General features: G+C 47.4%; 1 protein-coding gene across 3 annotated transcripts in view; it reads left to right on the top strand.

The window, feature by feature from the left end:
- gnav1 (guanine nucleotide binding protein (G protein) alpha v1) overlaps window positions 1-18,949 on the top strand; it is a 118,160-nt gene that overhangs the window by 86,669 nt on the left and 12,542 nt on the right. For all 3 annotated transcript variants that reach the window (XM_048555595.2, XM_048555594.1, XM_048555596.2), the window contains exon 6: window positions 8,514-8,643. In XM_048555595.2, coding sequence (XP_048411552.1) covers window positions 8,514-8,643 — 130 coding nt within the window. The remainder of the gene's footprint in view (window positions 1-8,513; window positions 8,644-18,949) is intronic.

Raw genomic sequence — 18,949 nt, 5'->3', positions numbered from 1 at the left:
ACCGACAGTCAGCAATGGCGTCATTAAATTGCTCTCTGATGTGAAATGCTTCAGGTGACAATCAGTTTAAATGAGCATTTAGTCAAGCATTTTGTTCCTTTTTATGAAGGGATAATGAAGCAGTAGTAGAAGCCCCTGAGCATGAAATATTTAAAATGGTTTTGCATCTGTGCTAATCCATAAAAGAGCGAGGGCATATTATTTAGCAATCAGCAGACCCATCTTCCTGCATGAGAACACCCTCAGAATCTTGATAGTACTTCAGACTACCAGAGGGGGGAAAGACTATTGTATCTATTTGATTCTGACTGAAATACATAGGGAATTGATGTAATTCATATTACAATACACAAGCTTGTCATTCAGCCGTGTGTAGTCACGTTGGAAGGACTGGAAACTGTAGGTCCCATTCTTCTCTCCTTTCCCTTGCAAAGTTTGCCCTTTCAGATAGTTGTCCAGGAGTTTTGTTTTTGAAAATCTCCTCCATGGAGCTGCTCTGCTATTTCAAGCAGCGTTTTTGTGATTGCAGTATTTCACTACATGAGTTTTCATCTTTTCCCTCTCGCTTCCCCAGGATGTTTTAAAATCCTCTGGTTACTAACCATCCTGTCAGTGGAAACCAGTTTCTCCAAGCTGTTCTGATCAGAGCCACGTGTCATTTTGAGTGACTCTGATCAACCTTTCCCTTCAGCTTCTCAGATCTTTCCAAGCATGCGAGGGTCCCCCTTGCCCTTGGTGTCAGTCCGGTAAATCTCTTTGCGTGTGCTCGAGTGACTCATATGTTGTGAGGCGTGCCATCGGATTGGAATGAAGGATTGTGCAGAACTGGCCTCTCTGTGAAAGGACTGTGAGACTTTCATAATGGGGCAGGCGGTCACGTTTTATCTTGTTCGGTTTCCCTGCTGCGATTTTGTCTTTTTATGGACTGAAGTGTTTAAAGACTGCACAGAACAGGAAAAAATCCCTTCAGCTGCTTCCACTGAGACTTTCATGCCAACCATGGAAAATACCCCTACGCCATGCTTCATCACCAAAGAGGAACTTCAGAATGATGCTCCTCCTCCTGTCCCAAGACAAGTAGACAGTACAAAATATTCAACTTCCTCCCCTCTCTAGAAGCTACCCCCCCCACCCCAAATCCCTTTGGTTGCTTTGACCAGTGACCATGAGAGAGGAGCAGAAGCAGGTCATTCAGCCCACGAAGTCTGCGCTGCCACTCAGCGAAATCATGGCAGATCTGTTAATCCTCGACACCATTTTCCTGCCCTTTTCCCATGAAGAGGGACAAAGTATTTCACAAACGATTTGGACTAAAGGCAAACAAGTCGCTGGGATGTGATGTCGTGCACCTCTCGGGCCAACCTCACCAAGTATGTGGGGAGGGGCACATCTGCCCCAGGCCTCAATGCCCTTTTGACTCAGCTCCCCATTGCCCTCAACTCCCCAATATTTCAAAATGCCAACTATCCAGAAACACAGAAAAGACTCTGCTTATGTTCCTTAAGTTTAAGGCAGCACGGTGGCTCGGTGGTTATCACTGTTGCCTAGCAACACCAGGGACCTGGATTCAATTCCACCCTCTGTCTATGTGGAGTTTGCACATTCTCCCTGTGTCTGTGAGATCTTCCCCTGGGTGCTCTGGTTTCCTCCCACATTCTGGGTAGGGTGCTCTTTGGAGGGTCGGCGTGAGCTTGATGGGCCGAAAAGCCTGTTTCCACCCTGTGGCGATCCTGAGCGTTTAGAAGAACGAGAAGTGATTTTAAAATTTCTTAAGGGGCTTGACGAGATACCCAGGTGGGGGTGAAAGATGCTTCCCTGTTGCTGACGGTAACACACACACAGACAGACAGACACACACACACACACACACACACACACACACACACACACACACACACACACACACACACACACACACACTAAAGGGTCTAGGAATGTGGCAAAAGGAGACAGTTGCGAGTCTTTGAAATCAGTGATAATGGGAACTGCAGATGCTGGAGAATCCCAAGATGTCAAAGTGTGGAGCTGGATGAACACAGCAGGCCATGCAGCATCTCAGGGGCACAAAAGTTGACGTTTCAGGCCTCAATCCTTCATCAGAAAAGGGGGATGGGGAGAGGATTCTGAAATAAGTAGGGAGAGAGGGGGAGGCGGACTGAAGATGGATAGAGAAGAAGCACCTCATCCCTCACCCCACCTTCGCAATAACCACCCCAAGAGAATCCCCCTAGCCCTCACACACCACCCCACCAACCTCCGGATACAACTCATCATCCTCCGACACTTCGACCATCTACAATCCGACCCCACCACCTAAGGCATTTTTCCATCCCCACCCTTGTCTGCCATCCGGAGAGACCACTCTCTCCGGGACTCCCTTGTCCGCTCCACACTCCCCTGCAGCCCCACCACACCCAGCACCTTCCCCTGCAACAGCAGGAAATGCTACACTTGCCCCCACACCACCTCCCTCACCCCTATCCCAGGCCCCAAGATGACTTTCCACATCAAGCAGATGTTCACCTGCACGTCTGCCAATGTGGTATACTGCATCCACTGTACACGGCATGGCTTCCTCTACATTGGGGAAACCAAGCGGAGGCTTGGGGACTGCTTTGCAGAACACCTCCGCTCGGTTCGCACTAAACAACTGCACCTCCCAGTCGCGAACCATTTCAACTCCCCCTCCCATTCCTCAGACGACATGTTCATCCTGGGCCACCTGCAGTGCCACAATGATGCCACCCGAAAGTTGCAGGAACAGCAACTCGTATTCCGCTTGGGAACCCTGCAGCCCAATGATATCGATGTGGATTTCACCAGCTTCAAAATCTCCCCTCCCCCCACTGTATCCCAAAGCCAGCCCAGCTCGTCCCCCGCCTCCCTAACCTGTTCTTCCTCTCACCTATTCCCTCCTCCCACCTCAAGCTGTACCTCCATTTCCTACCTACTAACCTCATCCTGCCCCCTTGACCTGTCCATCTTCCCCAGACTGACCTATCCCCTCCCTACCTCCCCACCCATACTCTCCTCTCCACCTATTCTCTCCTGTATCCATCTTCAGTCTGCCTCCCCCTCTCTCCCTATTTATTTCAGAATCCTCTCCCCATCCCCCTTTTCTGATGAAGAGACCAGACCCAAAATGTCAGCTTTTGAGCTCCTGAGGTGCTGCTTGGCCTGCTGTGTTCATCCAGCTTCACACTTTGTTATCTTATGGATGTGAGTTTGCTCGCTGAGCTGGAAGGTTCGTACAAAATACCTTGCAAGAACTGTGACAAACACTACATTGGACAAACAGGCAGAAAGCTGGCCACCAGGATACATGAACATCAACTAGCCACAAAACGACATGACCCACTATCACTCGTATCCTTATATACAGATAAGGAAGGACACCACTTTGATTGGGACAACACATCCGTCCTAGGACAAGCCAAACAGAGACACGCACAAGAATTCCTAGCAGCATGGCATTCCAACCGGAACTCCATCAACAAACACATTGATTTGGAGCCAATCTACCATCCCCTGAGAAAAAGAACAGGAAATGACATCACCAATGCAGGAAATGACATCACCAACCCAAGGAAACCTAAACAGAAAGCGGGACATAACACCAGCACTTCATTAGAGGCTCACTGATGTTAGCTAGAATGGTGACGAAACATCTGAAAAATGAACCTTCCCACTCAGCGAGCAAACTCACATCCAGAACCTCAACCTGAGCTACAAATCTTCTCAAAATTCGTTATCTTAGTTGAGAGTCTTTGGAATTGTCTACCCTGGAGAGTCATGGATGCTTCATCGCTGAGGCTGCAATCGGTAGCTTTTTGGATATTCGAAGGAAAGGGGTTAATGCAGGAAAGTGGGGTTGAGGTAGACAATTAGCCATGATCCTGTTGAAACGTGGGATCTGGTTCAAGCCCATGTTTTGATTCATTGTGATTGTTTGCACATTAGTGTGATCCCAATTATATAGGGAGTATTCAACTGCTGGGAGATAAAGGGGATCCTCTAAGCTTTTAATTGCCAAAACAATTGTGTGACACCAACCAAATCACATTAATATCAACACTGAAAATTATAGTTCTTTCCTCCTGCGCACCCCTCCCCCCCCCCCCCCCCCCCCCCACCCCCCCCCCCCCCCCACCCCGGTCTTCTCATGTAATCCTGTGCTAATGAGCCAAAGGTGGTCCTGGCTGCTCTAAGCTTCTTCGTGCTCATTTCCTAATTTAAAATGAAAATTTCCCCTGGGTCCCCGCGGTGAATTACAATGGTCTGCTTTCCTCTGCTAACTTGCGATAGGATTCCTGGGGTGTTTTATCTGATGTGTTTGTTTTGTTTGGAATAGTTTCAGGACATGTTGAAATGTAGTTTGTTTCGGCAGCAGCTACAAATATTCATGAACGTTTCTGGATATCTTTTAGGCAGATTCTGCTTCTGTGTCATGTGTTCAGCTGCCTCTGAACTAAACTCTCAGATATCCTCCCTGAAACTCTCCATTTCTTATCATAGAACCATAGAATCCCTACCATGTGGAAGTAGGCCATTTGGCCTATCGAGTCTCACCTACCCTTCAAACAGGACCCCGCCCTATCCCCGTAATTCTACATTTCCCATGGCTAACCCACCTAAGCAGCACGCTGCATGACCAATCCACCTAACCTGCACATCTTTGGACTGTGGGAGGAAGCCAGAGGAGATCCACACAGTCAAGAGGGGAATGTGCAAACTCCTCTCAGACAGTTGCCCGAGGGCAGAATCGACCCCATCTGTCTGACTCTGTCCCTCTCTGTCTCTGACTGTCTGTATGTCTCTCCTCAAATCGTACTCCTTTCGCAAACCTTTTTGTTTGCCTACCCTCAAACTGTAGCTTGCTACAAATAATACTCTTTGAGATGCTCCTAGAGATGTTACACAAAGTCAGAGGCCCCATTTCTTTGGAGGATATGGGGAAACTATTTTACTCAAAGTTGTGAATCTTTGGAATTCTCGACCACACAGGACTGTGGTAGCTCATTGTTTGAGAATGTTTAAGGTTGAGGTTGCTGGGCTTCTCAGTCACGGTGCTGTACATGGTTCTGGGGATGGGGTGAGCAAAAGGTTGGGGTTAGACTCAACAGGTTGTTAAAATGTTCCTGCAATTTCTCCACTGTTAGACCCCCAACGCGCCCCTGTGCAAGAGGGCATTCTTGGTGAACGAGCCAGGATAGCAAATGTTGTGGAGTGTTCAAATCCTGGGAAGGCTCCACTGGAGAAAACTGTCAGCCAGAAGTAGCTGCCGTTGACGGTGCAGCACTCCCTTGGTGTGGCACAGGGAGGGTCCAGACTTGGTCTCACCATACTTGCCTTCAGTGCTCACACCGTTGAGAATGGAAGGTGAGGACGTCATGTTGCGTCTGTCCAAGACTTTGGTGAGGCTGCTCTTGGAGTACTGCACACAATTCTGGTCACCCCACTACAGGAAGGATGCTGTGAAATATGAGAGGGTGCGGAAAAGATTTACTGGGACGGGAGGGTTTGAGTTATATGGAGAGGCTGGATGGGCTGGGGTGGGTTGTATTTTCACTGGACCATGAAGAGTCACTTTGTGAAGGCTTATAAAATCAAAAGCGGCATAGATAAGATGAATATCAAAGGTGTTTTCTCTAGGGTAGGGAAGTTCAAAACCAGAAGCTCGAGTTGGAAAGGGAGTGATTTTAAAAAGGGGCAACTTTTCCACAGAGAGGGTGGTGCGTTTGTAGAATGAACTGGCAGACCCTGCTGAGCTTCTCCAGCAACTTTGTTTTTGTTCCTGATTTACAGCATTGGCGGTACTTTCGGGTTTTTATACAGTGACCGTGGAGTTGGTAGAAGAAAAAGAAAGGGCACTCCGTCAGCCTGGAGCTGATAATCGTGTGCAGCCTGTGCTGGTTACTGATAAATGATTCTAATACTATACCTTAATGTTCCAGTTATCAGCATGGCTCTTGCTAATGACACTGATTCCTTTATGAATGTTTGGCAAATCTCTATGTAGAGTAATGACTTCTCATCACTCACACAAAGGAAATGATAGTGGGGCCTCAATTTGTAATGTTCCAGCCAGTGACTTCTGCAGTATATTTGCTTGTTAATGTAGCCACCGATTGTGAGACAGAAGTACACAACGCTCCACCTCCCTTCCTGCACTGCACACACACTGTTGTCTTCAGGGACTAGATGGGAAAGACGGATCCAACAGGATAGTGAGAGCAGGAAAGTGCCCCTGAAACCATGGTGGTTCGGGCAATTAGCACATGGGAGAGGACAGCCTGCTTAATATTTGTGGTGAGGCCAGGCACAGTGGGTGGGATGTGGTTACGGCAAGTGTCCTACAACATGGTCAAGCGGAGGGCAAACTGAGTAGTTCAAGCAGCAGCTTGTATTTCTGTTACCGAGTGAACTGCTCCAAGGAGCTTCATAGGACAGTTACTGGATAGAAATTTACTGAATGTCAAAGGAGGAGGCATCAGGACCAGGCAATCAGTGTGTCAGTCACTTTGTATGTCAGGTCTACCTTTTGAGACATGCTCATGAACCCATTCCTACATCACATCATGTGGACTGAGCATCTCAATGTCTCAGACTCCATCTGAACACAGGCCATTTAAAATATGACACTCTACAAGAAGTGTCCTGCTCTTTTTGTAACCAAATGCCTTAACGATCACCAGGCATCGAAATACAGTGCATAGCTGTCTATATAAATGCAGTGATTATATGTGTAAATAAATTCAGTCTGTACTCATTTGTGAGCTGTAATAAATGTCTGTTGGATCTTCCAATACCACCTCAGCCGCATCCTAGATTAGATTAGATTGGATTCCCTACAGTGTGGAAACAGGCCCTTCGGCCCAACAAGTCCACACTGTCCCATGATATATCCTGCTCAGACCCATCCCCCTATAACCCACACACCCCTGAACACTACGGACAATTTAGCATGGCTGATCCACCTGGTCTGCGCATTTTTGGACTATGGGAGGAAACCAGAGCACCTGGAGGAAGCCCACGCAGATACAGGGAGAATGTGCAAACTCCACACATTCAGTCGCCCAAGGGTGGAATTGAACTCGGGCAGAAAGATTTAGAAAGTGAATTCCAGAGCTTTAGGTCCCAGGCAGCTAATGACACAAATGATGGAAATTCAAAATGCTATTAGAGAGCTAAATCTGGAGGAATTATGCTGAGGTCTTCAGGAATTGAAGAATCTCCAGGATGATTCTGGAATCATCCGGAGGAAAAGCATTAAGAATTGTATTTTTCAACTTCTGTTTTAAACTCCTCACGATCAATTCGGTAACAAAGCACTTTCTCCTCTTTCTCATTGTTGTAGGGGTGGGTTCAGGTGACCAATGGCAGGAGGGTTAGGTTTTGACGGTGTGCAGCCACCTTGGAAGGTGGTAGGGGCTGGAGGAGCTCGGAAAGACTGAAAGGTAGGAGAGCAGGAAGCTTACCACAATCCTGATTTGGCTTTCATGGTTCTTGACCTCGTCTCATCCTTAAGCTTCCCCACTGGATGAGGAACTTGGTGTTGTTAGTTCCGGTCGGCTGTATTCCTGAAGAGTTCGTCACAGGCTTCTTACACCAAACGCCTTTGACCGCCATCCGTTGGTCATCTGATTTGTCTACCCACTGTGTCCTGTCTTCCTAAGCCAATCAGAAAGCTGACACATTATTTGATTGGAATATTCTTGACCAACAGTTAAACAGCCATTTTATAACCAGTAAGTGACATCCAAATATCCTTCTTGTAAGGAAGACACTTGTTCCTTCCTTGTGATTTTTTTTCCTGATCTCAGGATCATGGAGATGTTAACTCATTTGGCTGGACTGCTGGTTTCTGGTGTTAACAGCATGGGTTTAATTCCCACCCTGGCTGAAGTTACAAGGAAGGACTGTCCTTCTCAACCTTGCCCCTCATCTGAGGCCTGGAGACCCTCAGGTTCTCACTCTGAAGAGAGAACATCCGTATAGAATCCATACGACCATTCATCCCATCAAGCCCATGCTGACTCTCTGGAGAGCACCCCACCCATAGCAGCTCCCTACCCTATAACCCTGCGTTTCCCATGGCCAATCCATATAACTTGCACATCTTTGGACTGTGGGAGGAAACCGGAGCACCGAGAGGGGAGCCACACAGAGGTGGGGAGAATGTCTGTGCAGAGTGTGCACAATCGCCCGAGTGTGGGATCGAACCCAGGTCCCTGGCGCTGTGAGGCAGCAATGCTGACCACTGAGCCCCTGTTCCGCTAGGGTCTGGTGAAACTATGGCACCTTTACCTTCTAGATTAATCTGGACTTCCTGGAGACTCCAGGTCAGTTGGAGAGGGTTGGAATCTCTGATGTCTCGAGAGGTGGATTTTTCCTCATGTCCCTTTCTAAGCAATGGGTAAGCAGTGAGCTGTGGAAAGGGGTATCTGGGAGATTGGAGGGTTGGTGGGGATAAAATTCCTGCAATAACAATGTTTGCTCCTTGTGGTTTCTAGGCTGTATGATGTTGGAGGCCAGCGGACAGAGCGGAGGAAGTGGATTGGCTGCTTTGAGGACATGAGGGCGGTGTTGTTTGTGGCAGCGTTAAGCGGGTATGACATGAACCTTTTGGAGGAGCCAACAGTGGTAAGCAGCCTGTTTGCAGGAGACTGGCGTAACTCTGAAGGGAGGCAGGGTCCACCCTGCCTACGCCATTCCTTTCATAGGGATGTAGTGAGGACATGCCCAGGATTAACCCAGCAGTGGAGCTGTACCCATCTTCACTAAAGCTGCCTTTGCACCAACGGGCGAATATCCCCATACTGCAACATCAGAGGCTCAACATACTCCCAAAATATCAGGGTGGGGACTGTTATTTCCAACAACTCCATCTGCCCCAAACCCCTCCTGTCTGAGAGCATGGTCCCAGCATTTTCCCCCTCCCCCACTCCATCTCCTTCGGGGCATCTGGTCAAAGCCCAACACCTCTGCCTCCCTGCTCCTCTCTACTCTCTCTTGTCCTCCCTCTTTCTTTCTTTCTTTCTTTCTTTTTCGTTTCACTTTCACTTCTTTTTCTCTCTGTACCCTTTCGTTCTCTCGTGCTGTCTCCCTCTCTGTGTCTGTGCCCCTCTCTCTGTGCCCCTCTCTCTGTGCCCCCCTCTCTGTGCCCCCCTCTCTGTGCCCCCCTCTCTGTGCCCCCCCTCTCTGTCCCCCCCCCTCTCTGTCCCCCCCCCTCTCTGTCCCCCCCCCTCTCTGTCCCCCCCCCTCTCTGTCCCCCCCCTCTCTGTCCCCCCCCCCTCTCTGTCCCCCCCCCTCTCTGTCCCCCCCCCTCTCTGTTTTCCCCCCCCCTCTCTGTTTTCCCCCCCCCTCTCTGTTTTCCCCCCCCCCTCTCTCTGTCCCCCCCTCTCTGTCCCCCTCTGTGTGTGTGTGTCTCTCTCTCTGTCCCTCTCTCCCTCGCCCTCTGTGCATGTGTCTGGAAGGTGCCTGTGTGAGATTTTCTAATGTGGTGCGACTGATTCCCAGCAAAGCCAGCTTCCCTGGGAGAGCGGGCTGACTGGAGAGAAGGGAAAGAGAGAACAAAAGCAGCTGAAGGGCAGTTGCGGGCTGGCAGCAGTAAGGCCCAGGTGATGAGCCGTCAATAGAGAAATGTGAAACCTGCCAGCTCAACTGAACTGGAGTGCACTAAGCTGTCAGCTGCATTCAAAGGGAATCGTGAGCCATCCATAATTATATATTACAGGCTTGACAAGAGAATTGGGCAGAGATTCTTTGTCTGACAGAGAGCAGGGGTTGCTGAGATGAACCACAAACAGTGAGGAAGCTGCTGATGGGGGGGGGGGGGGGGGGGGGGGGGTTGGTGATTAATGTGATCTGTTAAAGCTTCCCACGTTCTTCCCCAGCCCCCCAAAAAAACCCTGAGACTGTTCAGGTGGGAGTCACTTGTATGTATAAACCGCACCCCCCCCACCCCCATTATTGTTATGGATTAGCGTCTAATTCTGTTTAAAAACCAAAAGAACTGCAGACTCCGTAAATCAGGAACAAGAACAGAAGTTGCTGGAAGACCTCAGTGGGTCTGGCAGTGTCTGCGAAGAAAAAGAATCAGAGTTAACGTTTCGGGTCTGGTGACCCCTTCCTCTGAGCTGTTTTTTGTTTCTAATCCTGCTTGCCTTGTTGTAATGAGGGGGGTATGGAGAGTAACATTAGGAATGACTGGGTAAACATTTCAGGGGAAAAATTGATAGGCTGAGTCTGTTTTCTGCAGACAAATGAAAAGCCTGAGGGGTGACCTAATAGAGATATCGAAAATGCTGAAAGGTTTTAATCGAGTGGATACTGTGTTGCCTCTTGTAGGGTAAGATAGTCCCTGAGAAATCCAACTCGGAATCCCCATTGAGCAGCACGGTGGCTCAGTGGTTAGCCCTGCTGCCACATAGGTTCGATTCCACCCTCGGGCGACTCTGGGGTTTGCACATTCTCCCCATGTCTGTGTGGGTTTCCTCCCACAGTCCAAAGTTGTGCAGGTTAGACAGATTGGGCATGCTAAATAGCCCATGGTGCCCAGGGATGGGTGATTAAGTGGGTTATGAGGGTCGGTATGGACTTGTTGGGCCAAAGGGCCTGTTTCCACACTGTAGGGATTCTGCGAAAAATGCTATGAATTCTGAATACTCTTCACCACCAGAGAGTGGGAAGAATGTGACACCACGCTCACAAGGAGTAGCTGAAGGGACTGATATTGATTCATTTAACAGGAAGCTAGTCAAGGATGTGAGGGTGAAAGTAACAGAACGGAATAGGCTTGAGTGAAGCATAAACACAAGTATGAACAGGTTGGACTGAATGGCCTTTCTGTGCTGTAAATCCTGGCTGACAATTGATCTGCTTCCCTTTGTCACTAAAATACCATAGGAACGGGGTAGGCCTTTCAGTGCCTGATTCAACACAGTCATGGCTAATCCAACATTAGTCTTTGACCCATTCTATCCCCATGAGCCTTTAATGCCATTGATAATCAAAAATTTATCAGTCACCTACTTTGAATATGAGCTTCCACAGCTCCCCGAGGTGGAGAATTCAAAGCATTTCTGAGTAAAATGATTTCTCTTCATCTCGCTCCTAAATGGCAGCCCCACCCCATATTTTTAAAATTGTGCCCGCCCCCCCGTTCTAGACTCCTCAACCGGGTCAAAGGAAGAGCCTGTGATGGCCAGTATCATTCCATCCAGCACCCCCTACTGGACAGTAGCCGTATAGCTATCAGATTGGAACAGGATTGGCTGCACCAGTTGGGGGAGAGTTGCCCTTGGAGCCCGCAACGTTGACCTCTGACCCCTGTGAAATCTCATGGCATCAAGTCAGACGTGGGCAAGGAAACCTGCTGATGGCTGTGTACAGCAGACCACCCTGTCCAGGTGCTATGTCTGTTCTCCCCCATGTTGAAGGGAACATGAGTGTGAAATCTGTTCTGGGTAGGGGCATGACTTCAATGCACAAGAGTCCAACAAAGAGTAGCTTGGCAGTGCCAATTCCTGAAGGATTTATCTACCAGGTTGAAGGAACTGACTAAGTTTTAAAAAAAAACCTCTTCCACCACATTGGTTTAAGAAGGCAGCTCAGCATCACCTTCAAGTGGGCATCTGTGAATGGAAAATAAATGCTTACCCAGCCAGCAGTGCCCTCATCTCACTGACGGAAAGCCCTGGGTGAGTAGGTTGCATGTTTGTGGCTTGCTGATGTCCAGACTCCATAGTGAGTCACCAGCGATAGGAAAGCTGACTGTGGAGACGCCAGGAGCAGTCAGTTTTGTTTGAGATTTCCAATTAGCAACGTGAAGTTTCCAGTGTGGAGGAAGGATACAGTTCAGGCCTGTGTGCTGAAGATGTTGCCTGATGCGGACGGTTTGGCTATCCTAGAAGATTGGCTGAAGATGTTGCCTTGTACAGAGGGTTTGGCTATCCTAGAAGATTAGGTGAAGCTGTCGCCTGGTGCGGAGGGTTTGGCTATCCTAGAAGATTGGCTGAACATGTTACCTGGTGTGGACGGTTTGGTTATCCGAGAAGATTAGCTGAAGATATTGCCTGGTGCGGAGGGTTTGGCTATCCTAGAAGATTAGGTGAAGCTGTCGCCTGGTGCGGAGGGTTTGGCTGTACTAGAAGATTAGCTGAAGCCATGACTTTGGCTTCCTGAGGCTACTGAGATTGAGTGGTGTGATTTATTCTGACCAATGGTCATTCAAATAACCTCAAGGGCAGGTCACATGGTATTACTGCTTGTGGGATCTTGTTGTCATGGATTGGTTTCACTTCTCTCTACATTACAGCTGTAGCAGCACCAGCTCCACTGCCATTTAACTGGCCATAAATCATTGTCAACAATACTATATAAATGTGCATTTTTCCTTTCGCTCTTAAGAACTTCTATTCCCCTGAAACACAAACTCATGCACATGTTGTGAGGAGCTGCTGGCTCTCTAGTGATTTTTATTTGGAAACATAATGAATAGAGATGATAAATGTATTGTCAGTTAAGATTGAGCGGCTGGGCTCGGAGAGAAACGGAAGGCAATTGAGAGAAATTATGGAAATGACTGTTTAGGCAGGGGACTAGATTTGCTAATTGCTGAGTTCAGAAGCAGTCATTGTTTCAACATCTCCAGGGACCCAAGGACTAAGCAACAGTGCCAGTCAAGTGACATGTCTTTCAGCTGAGCTGGAAGGCACCGAGACTCTGATTTGTCCCACACTCCAACGTTCCCGGTGTGGGGATGTGGAATCTCTCACTGGTAGAAAATCCTGGTGTCTATCCTTCAAAATCCCCACTGCTGCCGGCAGGGATTAATTTTGGGTATCAGCTCTGTCGAGCGCGATAGCTGTTATTGTCAGCTTCAGAACCATCCGCGATGTCTCGGGCAAATCCCTGCCATTAATCCTCCTCCTTGGCAATACGTATATACAAAGGCATCAGCAGAAAACAGGCTCAATCTTGTAGCTGAATAGATTTATTACATTGTACTAAATAGCTCATTGCATCAGATTGGAGGTTAGATAAGCACCCTTTGTAAGACTTTAGGCTGTGCGTAAGAATATAGGCATGTCTGTACATAGATCTAGCACTGAATCTAGGTCCAAACTAGAATGTAAGGGTTAGCTCCTATTTAGCAATTTCCTGCCTTTTCTAATCAACCTGGTTCAGAGATGTTATTATGCACCTCTGGAACAGGCAGGACTTGAACCCAGGCTTCCAGATATAGAGGCAAGAACACTACCAATTTACCACGAGTACCTTAACAGTCCATGATAACAAGGTACGGAGCTGGATGAACACAGCAGCATCTTAGGAGCAGGAAAGCTGATGTTTCAGCCCGAAATGTTATCATTTATGCTATCAGTTAATCCTTTGTGGTATTAAATGTCTCATGCAACAGCCTTTCGAGCCCGGTGTGACTTAGTGGCTGTGAGACGTTTCTCTCCTCCTAAATGCTGCTCGATCTGCCGGGTTTCTTCAGCCCCTTGTTTATTTCAGATTTTCAGTATCTGCAGTGCTTTGTGTTTAATATCTTTCACAACATCGGCGTTCAGAATTTGGCCAAGTGCATTCCTGCAGGACCCATTTTGTGATCTTCATCCAATCAAATAACTTTTTCATTCCCCTTGAATGCTTTTAGATAATTTTCCAAACAGCCTGGTTCAGAAATGTTATTGCGCATCTCAGAGGCAGGCGAGAGCTATATACACTACCACTCTACCACAGAAACCCTTCAAATGCTCTAACTACTAAACATGCTCAAAGGAAATGAGACAAAAGACCATAATTACTGAAACACAATTCTGATGATTCTCTTGGGCATTGGTCCCAGCAGTATCTAAACTGATTCCTGGAATGGATGGGTGGATGAGAAAAGGTTAAATAAACTGAAGAAATGAGAGGTGATCTCAATTAAACATTCACAATACTCTGAGATCGACTGCGTAAAAGCAGGACAGATGTTTCCCCTCAGTAAAGGGAAGGAAGGCCTGTAGAATCAGGGGCACGGTCTCTGAAAAAGGGACAGGCCATTTGGGGGGGAAAAAAAAAGTTGTTGGAAAAGCTCAGGTCTGGCAGCATCTGTGAAGGTAAAAACAGGGTTAACATTTCAGGTCTGGTGACCCTTCCTCGGAACCAGACACCGGACCCGAAACATTAAGTTTGATTTTTCCTTCACAGATGCTGCCAGACCCTGCTGAGCTTTTCCAGCAACTTCTATTTTTTTTTCCTGATTTACAGCGTCAACAGTTCTTATTTTTTACAGGCCATTTGGGACTGAGATGGGGAGTCATTTCTTCACTCAGAAGGAGATAAATCTTTGGAAATCTTTGGCTGGTTAGATTTGTACATATCAAAAACACAAAGGGATGAGGGATAACAAAATGTGGAGCTGGATGAACACAAACAGGCCAAGCAGCATCTTGGGGTTAGTGCAGGAGAAAGGCGTTGAATCAGATGATCAGCTACAGTCTGATTGAATGACAGAGTAGGCTCAAAGGGCTGCTGGCATCTGCCTATCATATTTCTTACGTCTTTATGTTAAATTCATGTTTAATGTTTAATTTCTATTAGGCAGGAGACCCTGCAGTGTAAATTGAATGTACTTGGACAGACATCCCAAGCCTGAGTCAAAATGACTAGAGACTCTGTTGGATCTCAGTTCAGGCGTTAAACAGCTATTGGGGATTTATTGTGAAACTTGGTCTCTTGTTATATGCCTGACTTGTAATGCATTGTGAAGTAATGTCTAAAATGGCAGTTGCATTTAATCGTGTATTTGTGTCTGGAAGACCGAGAGGCTAGTGTTGTACCAGCTGATAATTGCTGCTTGCAATTACACATTTAAAGCTGTAGATATTACAAACGCCACCGCGCTCCCCAACAACAGTTCTTTACAGATATTTTCCAATTAACCTGGTCAGAGATGTTAGTGCACACCTCGGGCAGTTGAGATTTGATTTGAACTGAGGACTTGTGTCTCACAGGTGGGGACACCACCTGTGAGACACAAGAACTCTAGTTAAAAGCTGTAAGCCCGTGTTAAATATGGTGAAGAGCAAATCAGCTGGAATATCTTAGTCTGTTATTCAGCCGCTGGTAGATGATGGATGTAGATAAAGTGTGGCTCGCAGGCTGATGCAATTGTAATGCCTTTCAACGGAATTTAACTTTTAAAATGAAATGTGATTTACAGAGTTAAAGCCACCATTAATGCTGGGGTCTTGGAGGAAATTCCCATCATCTTCTGGTCACATCACCCCTATGCTCACTGACTGACTGGAAGCCTATGCCAGACGCTGTTTAGAATTCCCATCTGTGTTTCCTGATGCCTCCATGGGCTGGCAGTCCCTCTCTGTCACTATTGTCTCATCCAGCTCCACAACCCTCTTCCAGTTCTGGTCTCCTCCTAGTTACAGATTTTGGGTGTTTTTTATGCACCATTTCACCATTAATGGTGCCTGTAGCTGCCCGAGTCCCAAGTTCTAGAATTCAGCCTCCAAACATTTCTGGCTTTCTACTTGCTGCTTCTCCTGGTGATGATACAGTCAGGATAAAGGAACATTTGGAAAAGGAGGACGCACAGATTCCTCGGCTGAGTTTTACCACAGGATCAGAAGGAACATCATCCCACCAGGACGCAGCGGCCAGGCTCTCATAAAGTTGTTGCATTCTTCATGGGTTACCAGAGATTCTGAGCAGGGATTTTGAGTTATACTGGAGTCGCTCAGCTGTCAGCTTAGTGCCCTGTAGCTAGTTCTGAGCCTTGTTATCATGTTAGAGCTAGGTCATCTGGAAACAACTTATTTTAGTTCTAGCGAGTTTTGAGAAGATTTGTAGCTCAGGTTGAGGTTCTGGATGTGAGTTTGTTCGCTGAGCTGGAAGGTTAGTTTTCAGACGTTTCATCACCATTCTAGGTAACATCATCAGTGAGCCTCCGACGAAGCGCTGGTGTTATGTCCCACTTTCTATTTATCTGGTTAGGTTTCCTTGGGTTGGTGACGTCATTTCCTGTGTCGGTGATGTCATTTCCAGTTTGTTTTATTTTAGTTCTGCCAACTTATGCTTTAATCAATAGACCTATTGATTAAACATGTCATCTTATCCTACACATTGAAAGGACAGTGTTGTGATGAGAAAGCTCTCTGAAACTGGGAATAAATCTGTATTTCCCCCCAAGTTTAATTAGGCAAATTTTAAAAATAAATATTTGATTGTACCTTTTTTATTTTTGGATTGTGGGTACCAGTTATTCAAGCCTCTGTCTACACGCTGGAGAAGGAAGTACTTCTTATTGGTGATGTTTTTCTTGGCCTCAGGGCATTGCAAAGTACTGTACAACTAATTAAGAACATTTTTCAAGTCTAGTCACAATGGTATTGTCGGAGGAATAACAGCCAATTTGCACACAACCAGCACCAAAAAACAGCACTGTACTAGAGATAATGGGAACTGCAGATGCTGGAGATTCCAAGATAATAAAATGTGAGGCTGGATGAACACAGCAGGCCAAGCAGCATCTCAGGAGCACAAAAGCTGACATTTCGGGCCTAGACCCTTCATCAGAGAGCTCTCTGATGAAGGGTCTAGGCCCGAAACGTCAGCTTTTGTGCTCCTGAGATGCTGCTTGGCCTGCTGTGTTCATCCAGCCTCACATTTTATTAACAGCACTGTACTAATTGCTTTTAATGACATTGAAGGATAGATCTTGTCTGAAAGGTGGGAGAAGACCCCCCCCCCCCCCCCCACCTTTCCTTAAATTGAATCTATTGCATTCACTGGAGAGAGTACCTCCCAACAGTGCAGCACTCTCGGTACAGCACTGCAGTGTCAACATCAGTTCTGTGCTCAGGCCTTTGCTGCTGGACTTGAACCTGGAACCACTGGACCCTGATGAATGTGCTGGCTTTGAACTCATTCCTGACACTCAGAAAACACCCAGCATTTTATCAGATTGTTGGATGATCTGAGAAATGATAATGAGCTCCAACACTACCTGTGTGTGTGTGTGTGTGTGTATGTGTGTGCACCCAACTCCCTCCCGCTCCCCCCTTCTCCCCCTCCTCCTATTCCTCCACCACCACCACCCCTCCCCAAACACTTCTCTGAGGATTCCATATGCTTGGCTTCACTTCCTGAAACACTGTCTCTGGCTTTAGAAGTAACTAACAGGGAAATTAGTTTTTCAATTAACTCCTAACCCATTGCATCAACCAGGTCAGTGTACAGTTGGCACCTTTTGACATGTTGTAAATGTTCATTTTCTGAACTTGTAAAGCATTTGGAGACAGATGTGTACTAGTACTGAGCAGGCAGTTGTGGGCCAGTGTGTGAGCATCTGCATCGTAGAATCCCTACAGTGTAGAAGCAGGCCCTTTTTGGTCCAATAAGTCCACACCGAACCTCAAAGCATCCCGCCCAAACCCATCCCTCTAATCTAGGCATCCCCGAGCATAGCCAATCCACCTAGCCTGCACATCTTTGGACTGTGGGAGGAAACCGGAGCATCCAGAGGAAACCCACGCAGACACCGGGAGAATGTGCAAACTCCAAACAGACAGTCGCCCGAGGCTGGAATCGAACCCAGGTCCCTGGCACTGTGAGGTAGCAGTGCTAAACACTGTGCCACCGTGCCACCCCAGAAGTGAGTATCAATGGTCACTTATTCGGGGCATTGTTGGCTGCTCCTTTCTCCTACACCACCCGCTTCCAGCATTGGGCAATGTTGGCTTCGAGGTACTGTCTGTTTGTTATAGATGGCTTTTGAAAGGGTTAACGTGGAGGAGTATCATAGTCAGTCTAACAGTACTAGACAGTGTTAACACATGAAGGATGATCCTGATTACTGGGGAGGGGGATTTCCAGAACCAGGGATCACCACCCAGGGACACAGGACAGAGATGGGGAGAAATGTCTCTGCCCACAGAGTGGCGAGCCTGTGGAATTCATGACCACAGAAAGCAATCAAGGCCAGAACATTGTATGTTTTCGAAAAGGAGTCAGATATAGCGTTCGGGGCTAACAGGATCAAACGTTAAAGCAGGAAGGGGCTATGACGCGTTTGATCAGCCATGATCATAACGAATGGGTGACCAACTCAAAGGGTCGAATGGCCTAATATGCTCCTGATCAGTGTATTCTTATCAGCACCTGCTGGATTAGCATCATTGTGACTCATGTGTGGCCAGAACATGGTGACAGACTTGAAGGAATAAGGCCTAACATTGCCTGTTATCCCTCAGTATCGAGGAGGACTCAATCAACTAGAAAGAACAGTCAGGCCAGACTCGCAATGTTAACTCCATTTCTATCTCCACCAATGCTGCGTTTCTCCAGCAAGTTCTGTTTTTGTTGCAGATTCTCAGCATCTGCAGTGTATTTGCAATAAACAAAACCTCGTTAACCACAACAAGTTCTTTGGTTAATCCTGCTTTTCCTTTCCAACACTGAACTGAGAAAGCCCGGTAGGTTCCCACGCTTAGCGTGGGCAGTGGCAGCAGTGTTCATTGGTCTAAGGGTGCATCTGTGAGACGTGTTCCATGTTCAGCCCGAGGCTCGTGCTCTCTAACTATTGAATCTCTTACAGCTCTTCCAGTCATTTTTGGTACCCCAGACAGCTGAGCCAACTGTGATGCTGCGGCCAGCTGCATTCCTGACGTGTACCATCACTTTCCTCAGCATTTCCTAACTGATATTGGTTGGAGGGAGTGAGAGAGGGAGAGATCCATGTGTGACTCCTGCATTTTCAGCCTGTTTCCTCTTGGCTTCCTGGTGGTCAGCCATCACTTCCTGCCAGCTTCCCCAGAACACTTGTGGGTTGGTGACAAGTGTAAGGGAGTGTCACAGCGATGCCAGCAGCAGCTCGGAGTTTCATTCTTCTGGAGCTGGAGTAGCTACAAAGAATAGCACTTTCTGTATGTTAGTTATC

The sequence above is a fragment of the Stegostoma tigrinum genome, chromosome 22, assembly GCF_030684315.1.
Source record: "Stegostoma tigrinum isolate sSteTig4 chromosome 22, sSteTig4.hap1, whole genome shotgun sequence".
Classification (NCBI taxonomy): Eukaryota; Metazoa; Chordata; class Chondrichthyes; order Orectolobiformes; family Stegostomatidae; genus Stegostoma; species Stegostoma tigrinum.
Note: the sequence above shows the minus strand (reverse complement) of the source record. Positions and strands in the feature narration are given on the sequence as shown.